At 40.6% G+C, this 10,679-nt stretch overlaps 1 protein-coding gene across 1 annotated transcript; it reads right to left on the reverse strand.

The window, feature by feature from the left end:
• Positions 1-1,295: 1,295 nt before the first annotated feature.
• Positions 1,296-4,717, reverse strand: abi3b (ABI family, member 3b). The gene is made up of 5 exons (XM_022209365.2): positions 4,467-4,717; positions 4,180-4,350; positions 3,089-3,268; positions 2,842-2,912; positions 1,296-1,915 (listed from the first exon to the last, which is right to left on the reverse strand). The coding sequence occupies exons 1-5, from the start codon at positions 4,608-4,610 to the stop codon at positions 1,504-1,506; spliced, it is 978 nt and encodes a 325-aa protein (XP_022065057.1). The 5' UTR covers positions 4,611-4,717; the 3' UTR covers positions 1,296-1,503.
• Between the last annotated feature and the right edge of the window lie 5,962 nt (positions 4,718-10,679).

The raw sequence follows: 10,679 nt of genomic DNA on the forward strand, positions 1-10,679 counted from the left end.
TTCTGCAGCCCTGTGGCATCACATCCCCCAATTTCTGATGAAATGCTATGAGAAGCTGCTTCTCCAGTACATCAAAGACAATGTTACAGCTTGCCCAACACCCTCACTGGTCATCTCCACTCTGTCTTCACACACCTTGACAGTATCATCCACATCAGAAGGCTGTTTGTTGATTTCAGCTCAGCAGTCAATACACTCTCCCATATGAAACTGACTGGCAAACGTAGCACTCTGGGCTCAATTATCACACTCTAGAATTGGATGTTGGACTTCCTCACAAACAGACCCCCAGATTGGCATTCACACCTCCTCCACTCTCAACACCGGAGCCCCTCCAGGTCTGTGCTCAGCTCAGCTCTGTTGTGAAGTCTGCAGATGACACCAGTGCCATCAGCCAAACCGCAAACAGTGATGAGAATTTCTATCGGGAGGAAATCAATAATCTTGTCATGCAGAAAACAACCTCAGTTTTAACAAAACAAAGCAGCTGATTATTGATTTTAGGGGGAAAAAAGGAGGCAAAGACACACACAGCTTTACATTCCTGGGAATTAATGTGTCAGAGAACCTATGACCCTGGTGAAGAAAGCTCAGAAGTAAGTGTTCTTCTTGAGGAAGCTTGAAAGATGAATTCCCATGTGAATTTCTTGTTGAATTTTACAGAGGAGCCAGAGAAAGCATTCTAGTAGGAAATACCACAAAATGGAATGTGTTGTGCATGACAAAGGACAGGGGGACTCTGCCGCCACATGAGTATCAGTGACAGACTTCAAAGAATACTCAAAGATAATATTCACCTAAGTCACAGCCCCTTTGCTCTGCAGCTGACATCAGACTTCCAAGCCATTTCTTTCCCTAGACTGTAAAATTCCTGAATTTCTCGCTCACAATTCATTATGAAAATAGCCGTATTTTCCTACTTAATCTTTGTGCATAGCATCAAGAAACTATATCTGTAATTTTGATATAAAATTTTGTTTTTTTAATAACACTTATACCGAATCCTAACTCTTGGATCTTTAGGCTATTGAGCTGAAGTTCACTTTAAGGTGAAACTCACTGCTTAAGAAACACTGTAATAACACAAAGGCGTATTAAGGAAGATAAATTGTATTACAGGAAAGCAGAAAAATGACGGGGATGCTCATGAATCCCTGTTTGAGCTTGTTTTTAGGAATGCAGTCCAGGTGCTGTTGGAACATGTTGGAAGAATCTCGACAGCAGCTCTCTGCGCCTACAGATTTTAATTTGGAGGATTTTCAGTCCCAGAAAAAAAAAAAATCATTTCAGGCTCATACTCTTACACATACTTATTCCAGCTTTTATTAATGCTTAATGTTGATCTTGCAACTGACCTGCAAATATGTCTCATGCAGAACATGTTTTATACATCTGTCTCATAGAAAACCTGATCACAGCCTGAGTAACTCTGAGTTAGAAAAGAAATGTGAGGTACTATAACGAGGATAAAATCACCCAGTAACACCAACTGTAACATTATTATTAGAAAGATGGAGGTGGAGGTGGTGGAGGAGGTGGTGGCACACCACCAGTGGTGCCAGCGTTGGACGGAGGTGGAGGAGGTGGAGGAGGACCAGCTCCTGACACTGGTGGGGGTGGAGGAGGAAGAGGGACACCCCCGTCTTGGGCAGGAGGTGGAGGCGGGTACAGGCTGCTTGATGGACTGAGAGTGGGTGGAGGAGGAGGAGGTGAGGGAAAACTGGTAGGTGAGGACATAAGGGGTGGAGGGGGGAGACCAGTGTCCACAGGAGGTGGTGGGGGAGGAGGGGCAGGCATGCTGGGGTCCAAATCTGCAACAGGAGGAGGAGGTGGAGGAAGGCTTCCGTTGGTGGGGTCGGTGGTGGTTTGCAATGTGGGGACCGAGGGTGGAGGCACAGCGACGCCGAGACTGGATCTGCAAGCAGAACATAAAGCAAACGCATGCTCAGCTGTCAACACTTCCAAGTCAAGAAATGGGAAATTTTGCTGAAGTATATAGTCAAGCCTGATATTATTCATACCCCGAGCAAATTCTGACTTAAAGTTACTTTTATTCAACCATCAAGTTTTTTTTTTGATTGGAAATGACACAGGTGTTTCCCAAAAGATAATAAGATGATGTACAAGAAGCATCATTGCGGGAAAAAAATAATTTTTCAGCTTTTATTTACATTTAAAAATAACTAAGTTAAAATTTGCTGGGCTTGACTGTATATGGCGCTAGTGCTGGTAGCCAGTTAGCTTAGCTTAATTAAAACTCCGACATGATTCACTACAAGAATTACAAGTTCTAGCAGACTGTGAAAAGTCCCAGTTATTTAATTTAAAACCAAATCACATGGCTTGAGGTTTCTAAATAGCTTGAGACTCATAGGGCTCGATGGTATGAAACTGCCTGGGAGGGGATCTCAGGACTGCATTATAAGTACCTGATCAGTGGTGTAACGGAGCCTCCCCTCTGTTTAGAGATGGCTGCTCCAGTTTAACAGGCTTGATTTAAGGTGACATGTGATTTGAGGGTGACAAAAAATATCAGTGACTTCCCACCAGTCAGTTGCCCTCTTGATTTAGAAATAAAATGTCTGCAAGGGCCAGAAATCAGTCCAGTTGCCTTTTACTGAAGAATATAGAATTACCATAAACTGGACACTGAGAATCTACACAGCAAAACCACTTGTTTAGTCTATAATGCAGATAAACCTTTCCAATGTGATCACAAATTGTACAGGCTATGTAATATGGTATTACCATATCGCTGTAATCTATATCTATAGTATAGTGTGTTTAATCTTAGCAGTGTTACTAGTGTAAAAAAGGCAAAAGAGGACTGTGTCTACATACACAAAAGTGTCTGCAGTGCTCTGTATGCTGTCTGTGGTATCTGCTCTCTTTCTGGGCTGCTGCTCAGTAACCTGCAGAGGGAAGATGAATGAAAGTGATGAATAACGGCACAGCACATCTCCACACATGACAATGCAGCCACACAATAGATAAAAGGGATTGTATTATACTACACAGCCTTAGGAAAGAAGAAATCTGCAAAGGTATGTGAACTCAAACTCAGTTTTCAATTTAAAATCCACTTTACACAAAAACAGTGTCCAATGGAGTCCAAGGTGGAGTATGATATTGGCACTCTGGAGTAGCCTTCCTCTGGCTCCCTGCCTGAAGCCGGTGGGGTCATGAGCTTGAAGCGAGTCCTGTCTTTAGGAGTGGTAAAAACACCAATCTCTCTCCTGGCCACCTTCTCAAAGTGGATGGCTACAGCCTGGACCAGAAGCACAGTGGGAACAGTCAATCATCAAAACACAAGAACTCCATTCTCACATCACTTGTTCTCTTGAGAGAGTCTCTATAGAAGCAGGCAAGTACATGAAAAAAAAGTGCACATTTCTGCACGTCTTGGGACACACATATACAGCTGGGACTGCATTGAAAATGTGTAATCCTGTAGCTAGGAGTAGACTTACATTTTGTTTTCAGACCGACATCTATTGTTTGTGATGTAGGAGGCTACTAAAAAAGACTGAGAACTGGTATAAATTTGCAAAAACATTAAAAAAATGTCCGAATTTAAAATGAAAACTCGAACTCTAACATAAAACTTTGTTAAAATGTCTGATTATTTATGTTTTCATGTTTGATTAAAAACAACATTGTGATGCATTGTTTAGTATCACATAATGGCTACAGATAGAGAGGAATGGCTGCATCAGAGCCAAAGTAGCACACTTGCAAATTTATTTTATTGCGAATAGGTTAATAAAAAAACAACAATACCGTTAATTGGAAAAATGCTGGACATCGCATCCAATAATCGGCCAGACTTATAACTGGTTGACTTCTGAGTGTAGCTATTTAGCATTCAATTACTGACCTTCATAGGGGTCAAGCAAGTGGAACAAAATATTTATGACAACAATTCGAAAAAAAAGACTATAAAAAATAATACAAAAAATACAGTGAATGGGACATTTTAGTCATAAAAAACATAAATTTTGCACAACCTGCTTCATCGTGACTTTGGTCAATTCTAATTGGCTTCTTACTGAGTCATTTTATCAGTGAGAAAGAAGGGTGTAACCAGTTAATGACCATATTTTTCAGCTTTAGTTGAGCCCCAGCTATGCAGCAGTTACATCACTGTCAGGTGAGTTTCAGGTGAACAGTTTACCTCACCAGTGACAGCAGATTGACCGAGGACTCCATGTCTTTGATCTGCATGACCTGTGAGTCCAGCAGCCTCAGGAGGGTGCTGGCCACACTGTTGATCTGGTAAGTGACACTGGCCAGAGCCTGGGTGGCCAAAGCTTTGGCCTCTTCTACAGCTTTGTGTGGATCATCAGTCTGCTGGATAATTCAAGAAAAAGGATAATCAGAAGCTTTCAGCTTCAGAAACAACATCTAAAATGATCACCAACTTAAGTAGCTTGGAGAATAGTGACTTTTAAATGAGAATTCCTCACCTGGAGATAATTGTTCTCGCAGTAATCAGCCACTCGGAGGAGGTTGCTGTGGTTATCAACAAGATCCTTCCTGGCAGCTGGAGCCTCTTGTAATATCTGCTGAATAACTTCTGAAAGCTTCTTTTGCTCCGTCATGTCGCCCATAGAAGCTGCTAAAGAAGTCTTAAAACTTTACTTGTCGCTGTCTAGGGAGGATGAAAAAGTTTTTTGGCAAGAGCCACTCGAAGCAGGAAGGTGTTTGGTCGGCGGCGAACGCGGAAAATACCGCAGGGTAGAGATTTCAGAGCAGCTGTACTCTGGGCAGGGCTGCACAAAGTAGACCTGCACTGAGGCTGATCTGCAACTCCCATAGGCTTCACTGTATGTGAAACTTATACATAGATTTATAGCCTGCTTAAAAACAAACAAACATGTGCAACAATTTTGATATCAAATGTGTTATCAGGTGTGCACTTTATCTCAGGAGCCTGGAGGATAATCACTTGCAATACTTGTGAAATCCACTAGGGGTCAGTGCAGCCAAAAGAAAGGCATCTTCATCTGCTCTCGCTGTGCACAGTCGTGATTGTGTTGTTCATAATGATGATGATGAAAGCTCCAAACAACAACATTTAACTGAAGCAGTGCAAAGCTCACAAGCACATTTTATAATTAGGACAATTAAGCATCATCTGCTCAAAACGATGTTGTGGTTATATAATTGCAAAAGTGCCCAGCCAATCAAAATACATTGTATTGTTTGAAATTTCCTGTGTAAACAGCTGGAATTCCACAACATCCTTCACGCTGTGTCTGTGTTAAAGTTCATGTTCCCCTAGACTCAAGCTTTTAAAGTACAGTAGGTTCTGTTGCAGGCTTACAGGAAATTGGCCTCGGTATACATGCACGTATCTGGCACTCATCTACCTGAGCCAACAACTTTACCTGAATATCCCTTACAATCAGGTGATAAAATGAGGTGTCTGACAAAGCGTTTCTCAACTGTATACGCACTTCGGAGCCCTGATCTCAACTCAAGGCGTTTTAGGGGTGATTTTTTTTTATATCCCTTTATCAGATTGAAAACAGATCAAAGATGAAAGGAAATGAGGGATAAAAACTGGGGAATGGCACATACTGAAAAGTCCCTGTGCCACTTTTGCAGCTATTTTTTTTTCCTGAGGCCCCGAGCAGTTCAAGCTGCCTGATCCATCACTTTAGTTCAGATGAAATTATCTCTGCACCTATTTCATAGACTCTCATGAACTTTGTCCGGTGAATCATGATCTTTAAAGGTGACTATTAATGATGTCCTGAACTTACCCAAGTGCCATGATGAGGCTGACATTACCAAATGTGTTAATGATTATTGATTCTACAATTTAGTAGAGACTGTAAAGACCATGGTGATCCCCTGACTTTACCTCTATGCATGCCACGAAGTTACAGCTGTAATATTGAGTGAAATGTCTTTGGATGCTATCAGTCATCCATGTCATCTCCTCAGCTGAGGACAACTGAACTTCTCTTTTTGGTTCTTGAAAATGTTTTACCTCTCATTCAAGACGTCTCTAAGATATACGTCGCTTTGGATAAAAGCATGTGCTAAATGAAATTGTAGAATTGTAGAAGACATTTCTTCAGGTTTACCTGACTAAAGGGGAGTCTCAGATATATGTAGGGACACGCCTTTGAGGATAACAATGTTCATACTCTGGACAGAGAACACAGAGGATTGAAGAGATGAATACAGAAAGCCACCTTTGTTAAAATGGAACAGCCATCTCTAAACAGAGGAGGAGGCCAATGACGCGACTTATCAGGTACTTATAATGTAATCCTAAGATCTGACCACAGAAAGTTTCTCAAGACATGTGAGTCTTGGGTCATAATAGCCCATTAGCCTTCCAAGTTTGGGGTGACAGTATACATCTGGAACTCTGCATCATTCAGTCAAAACTGAAGAATCATGGTTCCCTCAGGATGAACTGAATTTGAATGTTTTTGGTGATCCCTTGATTTCATCACAGGGTGAAACTACTTTAGGTCTCCTTTCCAGTGCTTTAGAATATGATGAACATAGCAAACATCCATGCAGCCACCATCTATCTAATCACCTGCAGGCAGCTGGAGCCTATCATAGGTGACTCAGACAAACAAACAATCACACTCGCATCCACAACTACCGACAATTAGAGTTACCAATTAACCTGAGCATGTTTTCAGACTGTGGGAGGAAGCCAGAGTACCTGGAGAAAACCCACGCATGCACAGGGAGAACATGCAAACTCCAATGCAGAAAGCTCCCAGGACCGGGTGCAAACCGAGGATCTTCTTGCAAGACAAAAGTGTTAACCAGCAATCCACTGTGCAGCCCAATGCTAAACATGTAGTTGCACATTTTCAGCATACGATCTTGTCAATGTCATTAGATTATCATGCGTTTGACTCAAAATATCACTGGGCTGAAGTAGTGCATGGCAGAGCAGCTAGCCAAGTCAAGTCAGTCTCTAATCAGACTAACCTGATATGTAAAAACAAATCATAATGCAGGTGTTTAGACAGACATTGTGATGGTGATATGAATGAAGCTTTATGGTAAATTGTAATTTATTTCCACACGTAAAAAAAAAATGTTCATGTGATGTTCCATAATAGTTGGAGATGATTCAAAGGCTGAGGTTATATCACGTCAGACTTCAAATGTTTGGAAAATTTTAAAACCTCTGACCCAGTCTCTTTGTCTGATATCTCCCTTTCAAAGTGTTATAAATGTCAGCTTGAACTTTAATGATGTTAAATAACAACAATAACAACAGTTCACTTGAACCCCAGTTTTTTCTTGAAAGTAATCCAAGTCAGGTTGTCAGGCTTAAAGTGAATTAAAGAGTGAATGTCTGCTACAGTGTGTGCTGCTGCTATCACTTTGTTGTGCTTCCTGTTATAGTCATCATGATCTTTGTCTATTGATAAGACAGTTTGAATGACTTTATTTCTTTATTGGACGTCCCTTTTCTGTTTGTTCCGCACAATCTTGAGTCAACATGTGCGCCATATAATTATCAAGGCTACCATCACCTGTGGAGACGATGACTTGATTGGAAAATAAGATGGCTGTGTAAAAAGCACTGTCACACAGATTACTGCTGTAATTAATGCTCTCTTGCAGTCTTCTGTTTAAGAGAATAAATAGTAATGACACTGATGTATATATTCAGATTTATTTTTAATGCATATCAACATACATTGTGTGTCTTCTGCATTGTACTGTGCAGGAATACATTTTCTCAGTAGTCTTTGACCATGACAGATAGTTGTAATTCTGTCTCTGGCTTGTGTTGTTCTACTTGACTTAATGCAGCTGGTAATGTGTACTCACAAACAGACTAGCATCATTCAGGGCACTGTGCCCAGACAACAAGACATGGTCTAATGATATAATACAGTATTGAGTAGTAGAGGAAAGGAACTGTACTCTATACTTACCTTACTGCCCTCTCATTGGCCTCAGACATTATGTAATTATGTAACCACGATGTTGCTACGCTTCCAGTCATTATTCCAAACTGCTCAAGCCGATTCTTTGGTTGTGATGCACTTTTCATTCTCTGGAATCTGAAAGATACATGGAAAGATCACATTTGTGAAAATGCTCAGAAGTGAACACTCATTAGGATTATCAGGGTCCGTCTGATAAGAAAGTTTATCAGTGGGCTCCCTCCCACTGCTGATTAGTCGTGTACAAATCCAACATGCATATCAGTGAGGGCAGCGAGAGCAGCACACTGCTGTTTTATGGTCTTGTTTACACAGCCGAGCTATCCAAGTGTAAAACCAGAAGTTTGATTTGAAAATGAGGATTGAAAGTTGTGACTTTACGCTTGAATACAGTTATTAGTCGGTGGAAGCTGGAAGAAATTATCCTCTGTTATCCTCAGTAAGGGGGCTGGTGGAGGCAGCATAGCTTCACAGCTTTGCTCTTTGTCTTTACGTAGAAATCACTGGTGTAAAATAGTCCCTGCATTACCATTCTTCTTGATGAGACCGACGATCAAGGTGATGTTGTGTGGGGCTGTATACATCACGGAAATTGTTGAAGTTCACAAACAAATAAGAAAACAAAGACTTAACTTCAGGTGCACATACTGTATGTATCCATACAGACAAACATTAAGTATAGAAATACAATGTTTAAGTGCAGTGTCTCTTACCAATAAAGCATTGTGTGTGCCCATGAGGACTAACATTTTTTTCGTCATGAAAGATTTGAAAAGCCAAGTTTAAAAAATATTTTTAATTCTATGTTGTTTACATCCATGTCGACTGCCAGCAGTTTTCTTCTCTGTTGCCTTTTTGGTTCATTTATTGACATGCTACCACCAGCAGCTTTTCATCAGCAAAGTTTATATATATATGTGTAAAGGTTTGACCATAATGTAACAGAAATATGTTTGGAGGAGTGAAGGTGAGGTTTAGTCTTAAATTACAAGAACACCATACCTACTGCCAAGCATGGTGGTGGTAGTATCATGCTCTGTGGCTATTTTGCTGCCACTGGAATTGGTGCTTGCACAAAGTAAATGGAATAATGAAGGAGGAGGATTACCTCCATATTGTTCAGGAAAACATAAAATCGCAGAAGGGTTTCCAACAAGACAACAACTCCAAACACACATCAAAAGAGGCAAAGAAAATGAGGCTGAAATTACACTATTAGGCTAGTCTCCCCAGAGTCCTGACCTAAACCCTGTCAGGAAGCTGTGGACTGCACTGAGGAAAGAAGTCTGTATCAGAAAGCCAACACATTTGGTTCAACTTTACCAATTCTGTCAAGAGAAGATGTAGAAAATACAACCAGAAGCTTGTGGACAGCTACTAAAAGCACCTTGTTGAGGTGAAAATGACCAAAGGACGTTAAACCAAATATTAGCATTGCTGTATGTATATTTTTGACCGAGCACATTTTGTCATATTTTCAGAGGAACTATAACTATTTTATGAAAGAACTAAAATGCAAAATTGCTGTTTTTGTTTGATTGTTTTTTTTTTTGTGACAAAAATTATGATCCATCATAGAAAATTCTGAGTTACTGGAGGCTTTGTAAACTCAAGACTGGCATTATATACACGATCTACACACATTTTATGTGTCTGGGTGACAATTTTAGTATTATTTCTACACTACAGCAACAACTGCTGGTTGATCACTTAAGCTATGCAGCCACTTTTCACTACTTGCAGAAGGGTAATTGTTGACTGTTTTGGAGTCAATTATGCATAAATTATGTGAGTTAATTGTTATTTCAACTGGAATAATAGTAGATGCATGTATGGAGTGTATTCAGACTGCAGGTGAGGAAACTGCATCTTAGTTCAGCTCAATAAACTTCACATGTCATACCATACCTCACAGTATCTACACACAGGGACACATACACACATACAGGCCCGCAGCATCCAGCATGTCAAATGGTGTGCAACGTATACCTGTTTGTGAAGATTGGATGTTCTGGGCCATCACAGCCTCACCACACTTCACAGACTTCCATCATAGGAAAAGCCAAATTCAATTACAGCACCTGAGACTGCAGGAAAACCGCATTGACTGGACACATCGTGCACACCCACTCACACACGCACAGCATAAGGCAGCAGTTTACGCTCTTTGTGGACAGTTTTATTGTCTATTGGTAAACACAACTGTGAACTCAATTCCAATTATTCTTCCGGCACCTGCTGCCCTTTACTCAAACTTTTCTCAGTCCATGAGCCACTGTCATTTGAAAACTGAACTCATGATTTTTTTTTCTTATCAGAGGTTTAAAACTATTCCGGCATGAGACACTTTAAATAGATTGTGGTTTTGTCAGATTTCATTTTCTCACTCTGTCATGACAAGACATCATCAGCCACGAATGTAAGGGTGTGTAAAGCCTTTCACCTTAAAATATTACATTCACCACTGCATGATAAATTCATCAGACCAAACTGCCTTTCTGTCAGCTCAGCTCGAGTTCACTCTGACAATAAGTAGCCAGCCTCATTTAGATGGTTCACGGGTTGGACATGTGCTGCATGTTTTCAAAGACATCAGCAAATATGAATCGAAGAACCTTGGAGATAGTGTTGAGATATCTTTTATCTCTCTTAAGATACAGTGCCTTGTGAAAGTATTCGGCCCCCTTGAACTTTTCAACCTTTCACCACATTTCAGGCTTCAAACATAAAGATATA

This window comes from Acanthochromis polyacanthus, chromosome 19 (assembly GCF_021347895.1).
Source record: "Acanthochromis polyacanthus isolate Apoly-LR-REF ecotype Palm Island chromosome 19, KAUST_Apoly_ChrSc, whole genome shotgun sequence".
Lineage (NCBI taxonomy): Eukaryota > Metazoa > Chordata > Actinopteri > Pomacentridae > Acanthochromis > Acanthochromis polyacanthus.

Excerpts from the sequence above, each read along its gene's own strand:
- abi3b (XM_022209365.2), bottom strand. The coding sequence starts at position 4,610 with ATGGGCGACATGACGGAGCAAAAGAAGCTTTCAGAAGTTATTCAGCAG. Across the intron at positions 3,269-4,179 it reads CGGTCAATCTGCTGTCACTG|GCTGTAGCCATCCACTTTGA; the intron begins GTGAGGTAAACT and ends CTTCTGGTCCAG. Across the intron at positions 2,913-3,088 it reads CCATTGGACACTGTTTTTGT|GTTACTGAGCAGCAGCCCAG; the intron begins GTAAAGTGGATT and ends TTCCCTCTGCAG.